Raw genomic sequence first — 12,270 nt, 5'->3', positions numbered from 1 at the left:
AGAATTGATATACTTTCTACTGGAACTAGTAAAACTACAAACCGTTGGTCCAACTTTTCTAATCTGCACTACTGGTACTGTGGAAGCTGTGGAAGATTCACGTTCTAATTAGAATAATTTACCTATCAGATTGTTTTAAAAGTAATGCTCAGGGAATTCTCTGGAGGTCCAGTGGTTAGACTCTGCACTATCACTGCCAGGGGGCCCAGGTTTAATCCCTGCTTGGGGAACTAAGATCCCACAAACTGTGTGGTGCAGCCACAAAAAAACCCAAAAAAACAGTTATGCTCACTTGAAAATGATTCACAATGAAGGAGACATAACAAGCAAGTCACAGTAAAGAAGATTCCCCAACGTACAACACATTAACATTTTCAAACAGAAAACATTGTTCTTTTAATAATAAAATAAGCCTCAAAAGTCACATAAATGTAAACTGTATTTTTTTAGTACCTCACACATGAATTTCTGCCTGTTTTTGTTCCCCACTGCTCTAATTTCATAGGTTGGAGTCATCTTCCTTTTGCCACACCAGGCATACAGAAAATTTTTAACATCACCCATGATTCAAGTGTCTTCTTCAGACCTAAGAAACAAGTTAGTTAAAAACAGCATTATTTATAAGAACAAACACTGGAAATTACCAACCTGGAATTTACTGAAAAACTAGGCTAAGTACAGGATATTCTATCACGCTGCTATTAACACTGCCTATGAAGAAATTTTAATGACATAACTGGAAAGTCTACGACATGTTATAAGAAAAAGCAGGATACTAAAGTATGATCTAAACTACACAAAAAGTATGCATAGGTAAATCAAGACTGGAAAAGACATATCCCCCCAAGCGTTATCTTCAGGTAACTACAAGTGGTTTTTACAAGACATTTTATGGAACGTCCTACTTTTTACAAAAGGCACTTTATGTGTTTTAACTAATTTAATCCTTACAACAATGGTAGATAACATTATACACAGTAGATCCTACTATATCATCTTTTTACAGAGGAAGAAAATAGGGCATAGAAAGTTTTAGTAACTTTTCTAAGTTATCCACTGTGGAGGTCTAAATTCAAACCCAAACTACTATATTAAGAAATGGTCATCAATCATTTTATATATAAATCCAATAGTTTATCCTCATTTGGATTATGCCTCGTAACAGACTGCCCTCAAAGTTGCAGGCAATATATTATGTTAGTAAGTCCAAATACAGCACTTAAACTGGAAACAGTAATCAATGAACTTAAATATCCTGTGCCAAATCTCTCCTTTAGGCCTTGTTATTCATTAAAATTTGAGAATATTATGTCTTTTTGAAGTGCAACATACCATACCTGTTGGCATTCTCCCTCTACTCCAGGTTATAAGATAGCAAAAGAGATGGAGCCTGAGTCTGAGTTACAAGCAAGGTATCTGAGAGTAAATTAAGAACCAGAGAAAATATGCTACGAATTTAGTTTGCTGTGATGTGAGAAGAAACCCCACTGCTAGAGCATTGTCTCTGTCTTCTGTTAATGTTTAGTGCATTTTGTTAGCACCTAAGCCTTGTGTCATCCAACCTCACCCTAGTATAAAAAATTTATTCTGTAGTCATAGGTTAACCCTGGGGACATTCTATTAATGAAAAGCTGTGGAACGCTGATGATGTCTATCTACAAATTCCAACCATTAATAATTAAAAAACAAGCCCTCAGCGTGAATGAGTAGCATGAAATATGAAGGACTACACTATCAAATTCCTTCCTCCCTCGGTAGTCTCTTCTAACTCCATAATATTAAATATCAACTATATGCTAATGATGCCCAAATATATATTGAAAGTTCAGTCTTTTCTCTTTAAGCTCCAAAATGAAGCTCATCCAACTGCAGCACTAACGGACCCATCTGAATGCTAACTTGGGATCTCAAACAGAATTTTAAATTTCCTCCCAAACCTGTTCCTCTTCCCGCCAATCCCAGTGTTCCCAGCTCCCTAAATGGCACCTCCATCCACCAAGTTACTCACGTAACCATTTGGGAATTTCCCAGTCCCTCAAGATCCTCCATAGCTATCCCTTGTAGAGCCCTTATTATGTGCCAGTCGGTATCCTTAAAGGAGCATCTATGTGAACTATTTTACTTAACCCTTACAACACTGTATAGATACATTACTATTATTCCCTTTTTACAGGTGAGTAAACTGAGCCAAAGAATAACCTGCCCCGGGAAACAGAGCTAACTGGGGGACCCAGAATTCCAAGCCAGGTAGTCCTGATCTACTACTGATTTACTGCGCACTTCTGCCTCCAAAACATGTCTCCAATCCATTCGCTTCTCTCCCTTCTCCCTGCTACCACTACTGCCCACATGGAGTACGGCAAGAACGTCCTAAATAATTCCCATTTCCACTCTAGCTACCCCTAAATCCATTCTTCTCTTAAATTCTCACCACACCCCAGTCACATGGCCTTCTTTCAGTTTCTTTCCAATCCCTGCCAGTAAACACTAACTAATCCCTTCTGCCTCTGCAGTTCTGCTCTTCCTCCGCGTCTTCATAGCTGACGCATTCTCCGTCCGATGGCCGAGATATCGGCTCAGAAGTCTACCTCTTCCGAAAAGCCTGCCCTTGCCACCCTATCTAAAGTAGCTCCCTCCCTTTACACTAATTCCTCATGATCTTTTTACCGAAACCTGCAGACATTTGTTTCCCTACTGCCACCCCCGCGCCACGACCGCAACCTCTGGGAGGGAAGGGCAAGGACTGTGCCTAACCTGTTTACTCTGTCCACAGCACCCGCAGGACAGCACCCAGTATCTGTGGCATGGGCCCTAGGCGTGGATGGCGCCTCGACGGGCTCACCCTCAGACGATTCACCCCCTTTCACTCTGTGGCGACAGCGCCACTGCCGCGAGCAAGGAGGAGGAGGAAGTGGGGTCTGATTGCTCCGGAGCCGGGACCGTGACCAGCTGCGCGGAGAACCGGGGGCCACCTCGCGGCCCCGAACAGCGCAAGCGCGGCGCGGCCAGCAGCACGCAACGCGCAATCCGGGAACCCGGCGGGGCGGCTCCCCTCCCCCTCCCCGCCCCCGCCGCCCGCGCCTGGCAACAAAGCCAGGCGGCACAGCCGCGGGGCCCAACGGGTGACAGGGACGTCTTTCCCTTACCGGCGTCCGCTTCCTGGTACCCGAGAGCACAGCCCTCTTAGGACCGTCCGTGGCTTCGGCCTTAGCGACGGACACACAGCGAACGCAAACCCACACGCACGGAGTCAGAGGCAGCAGCGGCGGCGAAATGGCTCCGATCGCGGCGCCAAGGAGGGCGGGGTCACTACGCTAAGCATGCGCAGAAAGCGAGCTTGGGACAAAGGGCGCCCAGAGGGAGGGGCGGGGCTGCAGCTACCAAGCGGTTGGTAGAGTCTCGTCGGCTGGGCGATCCGCTGCGCCTGGCTCCGGGCGCCCCAGCCCTGCTTCTTCCTGTAGTGCAATACCTACTTTTGAAAGTTTTTTGCGAGTTGGGGACCTGTAGCATTTTAATGCAGCAAAATGTTTTGCAGCTTCTGTCATAGGGACCTGTGGTAGATGAGGTGCCCTTCGAAGACAGAACTGGAAATCTCAGGTGCTAACTTTATAGGGTTGTTGAGGCAATTGAACAGGGTGACATGTGAAGGGAGCTTATCATGTGTATGTGGCACACAATAGGTGTTCAGTAGGTGGTGGTGGAGTGAGTCAGATACTCTAACGTGAACGTCTCCTGAAAGACATAAGCTCAGTGAAGGCAGGAACCCTGCCTGGCTAGCTCGCAGCAGTGCTTGGTACATCCAGTGCTCAGTAAAAACTAGTTTAATGAATAGACAAAAACTGCAAGGTTGTTTTTGCTCACATTGGATAGCCTCTTGTCTTCAGAGTCTTTGGAATAAATTGGATTCTTAACGATTGTAGTAGTCACTTAAGTTTTTGAACTCTAGTGCTTCCCACGGAGGCAACAATACAAAATATTTCACCTGGGGTTGTTCCACAGAATCCAGGCTAATCAATTATCAGGCCCCATCATACCTCTCATCCTCATATTTCACCTCTTTCAGTACGTTTTTTCCCAACTCTTCTAGCTTACTGTGAGTAATCCCTTTAAAACTCTGTTGCTCCCATGATCAGAATAACACAGCATTCTCGAGCATTACTCATTCTTTTATTTTCTCCATGTGTTTGCGCTCTTCAAATAGGAACAAAATCATTCGGGGAAACACGTTAATCTTTTGTTTCTTTGTCCCCTTCCAGGGTGCTTAAAGCAGCAGGGTTTTTTTTTATGATAAGTGAAACCCAACTAGCATAAGTGAATTGCCAGTGTTTTGTAGCAGATAATGAACACAGCATTTTTATTACCAACTTTTTGAATTCATTGTCTGATAGACTGATTATATGTTTCATTATTTTTTCTGGGGTTTTCTGCTGCTTTTTCAATTGAGAGTGTAAGGTCGGATCTTAACAAACGGCACCGCGAAACAGAGGAAAGCTTCAAGTGACCTTTATTAGGGAGCGCTCCCGGGCGAGGTTCACTGGTCCAAGAGAAAGGGGCCAGAGAAGTCGCACCCGGGCGAGGGTTGGGCAAGATTCTATAGGGGAAGAAGGGAAAGGGCTGTGGTGAATCTGGGAGGGCGCAGGGTATTCCTTATTTGGTGGTCTTTTCGGGTATCCTGGGGGACCGTTGGTCCCGCCCCTCGAAAGGCGGTAAGGCTGGGCCGGGTTCAAAGTCCCCAGGTCAGTTTCTGGAACTGGGTGGTCCGGAGAATTCGGTCTGATGCAACCTGTGAATCTGATTGTGTTCCCCTGCCTCGGGCCAGTTGGCCTTACAGAGAGTAGTTCCTCCATCTTTTCATTTTACTTAACTTTCTCTGTCTTTATGAATTTAGGTGAAAACAGTTAACTGTTGTAGTCTTGAATAGGTGTTTTTATGTGGGAGCATCCCTATGTAGACTGTTTGCCCAGTGTCTCTGGTGTGAGGACTGGATTTCATGCGGACACCAGCCACATCTTTTCTCAGGGTGTGCTGGCCACTATCACCTTGATAAGGGGTGTGACTGGTGCTGTAGGAGCTAGAGCCTGTGCACGGTGTGAGGTGGGACTTCCTCTCTGTTCAGTGGCTGTAACCACACTGTCAGGGGTGGGCTCTGCTCCGAGTTGCTGGAGCGAGAGCCCTGAGGGTTGGAGTCAGGCTGGCTTTGTTCTCTTTAAGTGTATGTTTTTACTCCTCCCCGCACTGAAGCCTTTGCCTCAAAGGAGGGGAGTGGTGAAGTAAATGGGGCTCGTGTGCTTACAGATGTTCAATGTGCTGCCTTTGTAGGCATTTACAGCTCTGCTCAGAAGCAGCCCAAAGTCATGTCTTTTCCCCAGTTGTGGCCATCCCACATCTAATGCAAAGTTACGGTATGGAGTGGTTGGGGCCAGCGCATTCACCAGGCTGGGACTGAGGGTCATAGTGGTTTAAGTGGCTGGGCTGCCATGAGAAGTCTGGACTGCTTCTGTGGTTCTGTTTGAGTGAGTGCCAACAATGGCCACTGCTGCCCCTCCTGGACCACACCCCAGACCCCTGGGTTACCTAGGCATCCCTAGATCAAGTCTTTTCCCAGGTCCTGGCTGCCCTAGGTCCATTGCCAAGCTGTGGTGTGGAATAAGTGGGGCCAGGGTGTTTGTTCTCTTAGCTCAGACTGGGGAGCATAGCAAGGAGGCAGCCGCTAGGGCAGACCTCTCTCCACCGTGTCTGATGGCAAACCAGCACCTGCGCACTCTTCTCAAGTGGAGTCTAGGCTCCTCCAGCCTTTTTATCTGTCCCAGTGGTCCTCCAAGCAGCCAAAGGGGCTTATCCTTCTGCGTAGGACCCCAGGACTTGAATGCCCAGTGTGTGGCTCGACCTGATCACTCCTCAGGGCTAGTGTCCACCTGTGCGATATCCCTTTTCCTTAGTCCCCTCCCAAAGTCACAGGTCTCCACCCGATGCCTTTCTTCCCAACCTACTGTAACAGGGAAGACCCAACCCTGACTCCATGTTGGATCTGTTTCTTTACTTTATTTATGATTATTACTATTTTATTTTTTGCAGTACGCGGGCCTCTCACTGTCGTGGCCTCTCCCGTTGCGGAGCACAGGCTCCGGACGCGCAGGCTCAGCGGCCATGGCTCACGGCCCAGCCGCTCCGCAGCATGTGGGATCCTCCCGGACTGGGCTCGAACCCGTGTCCCCTGCCTCAGCAGGCTGAGCCACCAGGGAAGCCCTGCTTCTTTACTTTAACGTTTGCTTTTTGTTGCTAATTGTTCACTAAAAGGATACTGTCTACACAATGGCCTGCCCCAGGGAACCCTGCCCCTCTGCCTGAATGTTAAACCAAAGTGCCTTTGTTCAGGGAAACATCCCAACCCTGTCCACCTGGGAATCGCTGCTAGAAAGAAGAAATTAACACATCCCCTCCCCTAGGCTGGGCATTCCAAGGGATATTTGCAGAACTTGTGGCCTTTTTACTTTACTTCCTCACCTCCTCCCCCTCTCTGTTCTATAAAAGAAACTGGCATCCAGACCCCGATAAGATGGTTTTTTGAGACACTAGTCTGCCATCTTCTTGGTCTGCCGACTTTATGTACCTTGCCTCAGCACCTCGCTCCCGATTTATTGCCGTGTCGTGCGACAAGCAGAGCGAGCTTGGACTCGGTAACACTACCTGATTACACGGGAATCTTTCTTGCAGCCTTAGTTGCACAGGAGTTCTTCTGCCAGTTTCCGGTTAGTTTTCTGTGAGACTTTTTCCACACATAGATGTGTTTTTGATGTATTTATAGGGAGAGGTAAGCTCCACATCCTCTTACTCTGCCATCTTGATCCTCATCCCATGGTGGGAGTATCTACCCATAGAAATAGGCAAATGCTACAAGTCTGGGCCCTTTCCCCTGCATCCTCTGCCAGAGCATTATTAACCATTTACCAGCTCACCACTGGCCTTGGTCTGGGCAGATCCTTCAGCTGCCCTGGGTTTAGTCTTCCCTTCCCTTGAGCCAGGGGTGGGGTGGATGCTAGTCTTCCAGCTCCAGCCTCCTGCCCTGCAGCTTGGGAAGTCAATGGTGAGTTGTGCTGCTTCTGAGCTGCCCTATAGTCTGTGTCCCGAGCAACAAGGTGGTTGGGAATGGAACCTACATAGTACCCAACTGCTGAGGTTCCAGGGCTTTCCACGCTTCAAAGAGGACTTCAACGGTGGCTGGGAGACCCTGGTCCTTTGGGGCTGGTGACATTTGCCAGCTGCCCATTTTCCTCTGAACTTTGCTTTCTCCTCTAAGGATAAGACTCCTGAAGCAAATCTTCTCTGAGCATCACCACCCCTCACATTTGAGGACTTTGGAGTTCTTCCGAGCACAGCTCTGCTCTCTTGTCTCCGATCAGTCCATCTCAGACTCCTATGCAACTTCCTCTGTAAGCACACCAAATGCCAATCATGCCCAGTTGCTGTTCTTAGCACTCTATATATGCTCTGCCTGGACAATCTTATTCTTCCCATGGTTTCAACTACTATCTATGTGTTGATACCCTCTAAACCTCTATCTCCTATCCAAACCTTTTGAACTTCAGATCAATATACATAAATGCTTGGTGGGCCTCTCTACATGATGTCCCACAGGCTTTGATTCCTGGGTGTCAATTCTGATTCTTTTATTATTGTGGTAGGCAACCTTCAACATGGCCAACAATGATCCTCTCCTCCTGGAATTCATTCCCTGTGTAGTCCCATCCTACATTGTCCTAGGGTTGTCCTTTTTGACTAATAGCATACAGAAGGGGATGGTAGGCTACTTCTGAGATTGCTTTAAAAGACTGTGGCTTCTATTTTGAGCTCTGGCTCACTTGTGTGCCATCTCTCTCTCTCTCGTGGATCTCTCTCTCAGATCTCCCTTTCTGGGCGAAGAAAGCTGCCATAATGTTGTGAGAAACTGAAGCCTCTGGCCAAGAGCCAGCAAGGAACAGAGGCCTGCCCACAACTACAGGTAAGTGAATCTAGAAGCAGGTTCTCCAGCTCCAATTGAACCTTGAGATGAGTAAAGCTCTAGCCGATAGCTTGACTGCAACCTTCTGACAACCTCTGTGCCACAACCACCCAGTTAAGCTGCTCCTCGTTCCCAACCCTCAGAAATTGTGTGAATTCATAAATGTTTCCAGGTTTAAGCTGCTAAGTTTAGGGGTGATTTGTTACATGAAATAAAGAACAAATGCAAGTACAATCGTCCCTCAGTATCCACAGTGGATTGGTCCCAGGACCCTTGCAGATACCAAAATACACAGATGCTCAAGTTCCTTGAGCATATAACCTATAGTGTCTGCATATAACCTATAGGATATCCTCCCGTATACTTTAAATCATCTCTAGATTTCTTATAATACCTACAATGTAAATGTTATGTAAATAGTTACCAGTATGAGGCATATTCAAGTTTTGCTTTTTGGAACCTTTTGGAATTTTTTTTTTTTTTTTTTTTTTTTAATATTTCCCTTCTGTAGTTGGTTGAATCCTTGGATGTGGAACCCGCGCATACAGAGGGCCAACTGTATCTTCCATATCTAGGTTCTGTTGATTCTTCCTAAATATTTTTCGTTCCATTCCCTCCCCTCCATCCCTGCTGCCACTTCCTTAGTGGCTCCACCATTGGTTACCTATCACAATAGGCCACCTAACAGTTTACCTGTTCCCAGTCTGTCTTCCAATCTACTCATCACACTGCTTCAAGAGTGTCATTTTTAAAACAAAAAGTCATGTCACATACCTTCCTATCCCATACACACATAAATACTTCAAATCTTTCAATGATGATGACTTTTTTCATCTATGCCTCTTTGACCTGCTTGTTCCTCTGAAATCACTTAGCAAAAGTCATTCTCTCATTTTGTTTGTTCCAAATAGTGATACATGGATCATTCAAGAACCCACAGATATTTTCCATTCCCCATCCTCTGCTGTTAGAAGCACAGTCAGAAATTCCCAACCTACGAAAAAATCTGAGGGTGGCACTATGATCTGGACTCCAGTAATAATAAATGCAAATTTCAATTCTTGGGTTTCATATCATTTTCGACTTTATTTTGGCACCTATTGAGTTAAAAGGTTTAGCAGCAATGTAATGCTTCTCTCTGTTGTATAAAGAACATACACCGAATGCCTTGGATAGCTATAAAAACTAACAATAACTAACACTTCACTGTGCCTAAGATGTGCCAGACACTATTCTGAGACCTTCTTCATATGTGTAATCCTCATAATAACCCCAGAAGATAGATATTATAATTCTCATGCTATCAATGAGATAAATGAATGGCTGAGAAGTTAAATAACATGTTGTAGGGACTTCCCTGGTGGCGCAATGGTTAAGAATCCACCTGCCAATGCAGGGAACACGGGTTCGTGCCCTGGTCCAGGAAGATCCCACATGCTGCGGAGCAACTAAGCCTGTGAGCCACGACTACTAAGCCCGTGTGCCACAACTACTGAGCCTGCGTGCCTAGAGCCCGTGCTCCACAACAAGAGAAGCCAAGGCAATGAGAAGCCCGTGCACCGCAATGAAGAGTAGCCCCCGCTCGACACAACTAGAGAAAGCTCCCGAGCAGCAACAAAGACCCAACTCAGCCCAAAGTAAATGAAATAAAATAATAAAATTAATAAATTTATATTTAAAAACATAACGCTGTAGTCACACAGATAGTAAGTGGTGGAGCTGGGACTTGAACCCACACAGCCTGAGGTCAGACATAGAAGCATAAGGCCAACCCTGCCTCCCACAAAACCATGTTATACTGTTTTCCATTTCATACTATATTGAACCCAACTCTCTACTACTCCTTGGACTGAAATCTTATGGATAACACTGGCTAAGAGGTGCTGTTGGACTCAGTAACAAAACCAGTCCCTGAAATCACTTTGACCTTCCAACCATCTCCAATGAACTAATCTCAGATTTCCACTTTGGAAAAGATGTTAAAAATCAGCTTTTAGTACTGTGATAAATAAGATATTTCACATCATTACTGTAGTTTTGACATTAAACGCTAAATTCAAAGATAACAATAAATTCATAATATTCCAAAAATTTACTTTTGTTTAAAGGCATTATTAGCAACCCACTGCTGTGTAACATTCATTCGTTTCTTTTTAAAAAAAAAAAAAAAAAAACCTTAAAGTTTTCTAATGGTTTTCCTTCCTCTAGAAGGCCAACACAAACAAATTAGTGTGATGTGACTTGCATTTAGGTGCACTCTGCCCAGGCTTCCCAGTGACGTTGCTAAACACCTTTCCCTATTTTCCATTTATACCTTCTTCAAGATGTGTTAAAGTGTTGTTTACTAAGGGACCCTAAACAGAGGGTATCCACTCCTGAGCTTCTGGCACATGCATATGTTCAAACTCATCCAGGTAACCAGATGGCTAAGGGAACCACTAAAGAAATGAAATACGTTCTGGGCCAACTTGTTGGCCTGAATTCTCCTAACTCCATTTTGAAAGCTGCTAAAACTTTATATGAGCACTATAGTGGTGGTCAAAGTCATGATTCCTGTTCATCATCCAAGACTTTGGGGAAAAAATGGAGAAAAAAGTGATCTGCAGCTACTCATAAACTGTCAGGTATCACCTGTAAAATATATTGGACTGTTATACTCTTGATTCTCTGTGGAAGTCTACTCCTGATGACAACTTCACTCTGAAATGTCATTGGCAGAAACATTCAGTAGATTATCCTCAAAAGCAAACTGTAAAAAACCACTAATGACAATGGTTTTCTCTTTTGTGCTTCCCTGATTGGCTGCACTGGGTCTTAGTTGCAGCAGGCCAGCTCCTTATTTGCGGCTCACAGGCTCCTTAGTTGCGGCATGCATGTGGGATCCAGTTCCCAGACCAGGGATTGAACCCAGGCCCCCCGCACTGGGAGCATGAAGTCCCAAACGCTGCGCCACCAGAGAAGTCCCTTGTTTCTACGGAGTTGGATGTTAAAATACATAGAGCTAAACTCAGCCCTTGGTCATTTTGTTTAACTAACTTTGTGTTCACAAGATCTCATTAATCATGTTAAAAGCCCTCCAAGCACTAATTTCAGAAGAGCAAAAAAAGAAAAGCAGAGTTCATTGCTTAGTGGATATCCAATATTTATCTTCACTGAAAAATTAATTTGGCTTTAGTATCATTAAGTAGGGATATGACATCCTCAGAACCAAAGACTAACAAAAACCTCACTTTTCTTCTTTCAGGAAATTAACGGCTATAGAGAAAAGTTTCAGTGAGGTAGAATATAAGCTCACATAAGCCACCGTTGTTCAATTTCTAATTCAGATACCTTACTCCTAAAGGTGAGAGAAATATGAGAAAACAGTGTGTTTTATTCCTGGGCAAAAAAGGAGTGAGGAGATATAAAGAGACGGGTAGCAAAGATAATTATCCACTGATCATTTCAAATTCTCATTTTGCAAACATTTTCTTTTTAATTTTTAAAAATTAAAAAATATATAGAGTAAACTGATATGAATTTCAAATACTTTTCCTCTGCCAATGAGCAGACTAATTAGATAAGAAACAAAATAAAATCTTAGGTAGTTATTAGACTGGATAGTCCAGTTTAAAATCACTAAGGATTGACCATCAGTACACTTTGTTACTGGAAGGCATGTACCAGGGTTTGTTAGAGAGGAGACTGAGCAGCCAGTTATATAGTCCAGAAAAAGAAAAAAGTAAAGAAGGTGTGTAGAGAAAGTTAAAGTTAAATCTTTAGGTCCTCCCTAAATCTCTTATCACTGAAAAGTGACTGTGTGAAAATGTGACTGGGAAATAACAGTAAGTAGCCCCTGGGCTCACGGCAGAAGGGATGCTGGCTTTCATTTCCAATAATTCAGGGCACTGTTGAGGGACACTTTCTTCTCAGTGAGGAAAGGGGAAGTCTGTGGTGCCCAGAGCAGAGAGCTCTTTGGTTCTTGGAAACTTTGAGAAGTTCTCTATAGCAACAATTAGAGACTTGAATTCATCTTTGGGGAAGGCCTTTCCTTTGTTATGTGAAAACCACCCTAATGGCCCTTTAGTTATAGTAAGTGAAGCAAGTCTTCACCTAACCCAATGTTTTTGGGGAAAACTGCGACATCGCAATTAATCCGAAAGCAGATATTCTAGAGTTAGACTGAGCAGCCAAGTGAACTGGTTTGTTAACGGTTGTGCATAGTTGAGTCTCACTGTAATTTGGCATTAAAGTTAGCATGTCTGCCTAAATGCAATAGCTCAGAGTTGTCC

At 44.6% G+C, this 12,270-nt stretch overlaps 1 protein-coding gene across 1 annotated transcript in view; it reads right to left on the bottom strand.

Annotated features, from left to right (window-relative positions):
• DHX9 (DExH-box helicase 9) overlaps window positions 1-564 on the bottom strand; it is a 51,830-nt gene extending 51,266 nt beyond the window's left edge. Inside the window, exon 1 of the mRNA XM_065873680.1 lies at window positions 454-564. Coding sequence (XP_065729752.1) covers window positions 454-564 — 111 coding nt within the window. The remainder of the gene's footprint in view (window positions 1-453) is intronic.
• Between the last annotated feature and the right edge of the window lie 11,706 nt (window positions 565-12,270).

The sequence above is a fragment of the Phocoena phocoena genome, chromosome 1 (assembly GCF_963924675.1).
Source record: "Phocoena phocoena chromosome 1, mPhoPho1.1, whole genome shotgun sequence".
NCBI classification, from domain to species: domain Eukaryota; kingdom Metazoa; phylum Chordata; class Mammalia; order Artiodactyla; family Phocoenidae; genus Phocoena; species Phocoena phocoena.
Note: the sequence above shows the minus strand (reverse complement) of the source record. Positions and strands in the feature narration are given on the sequence as shown.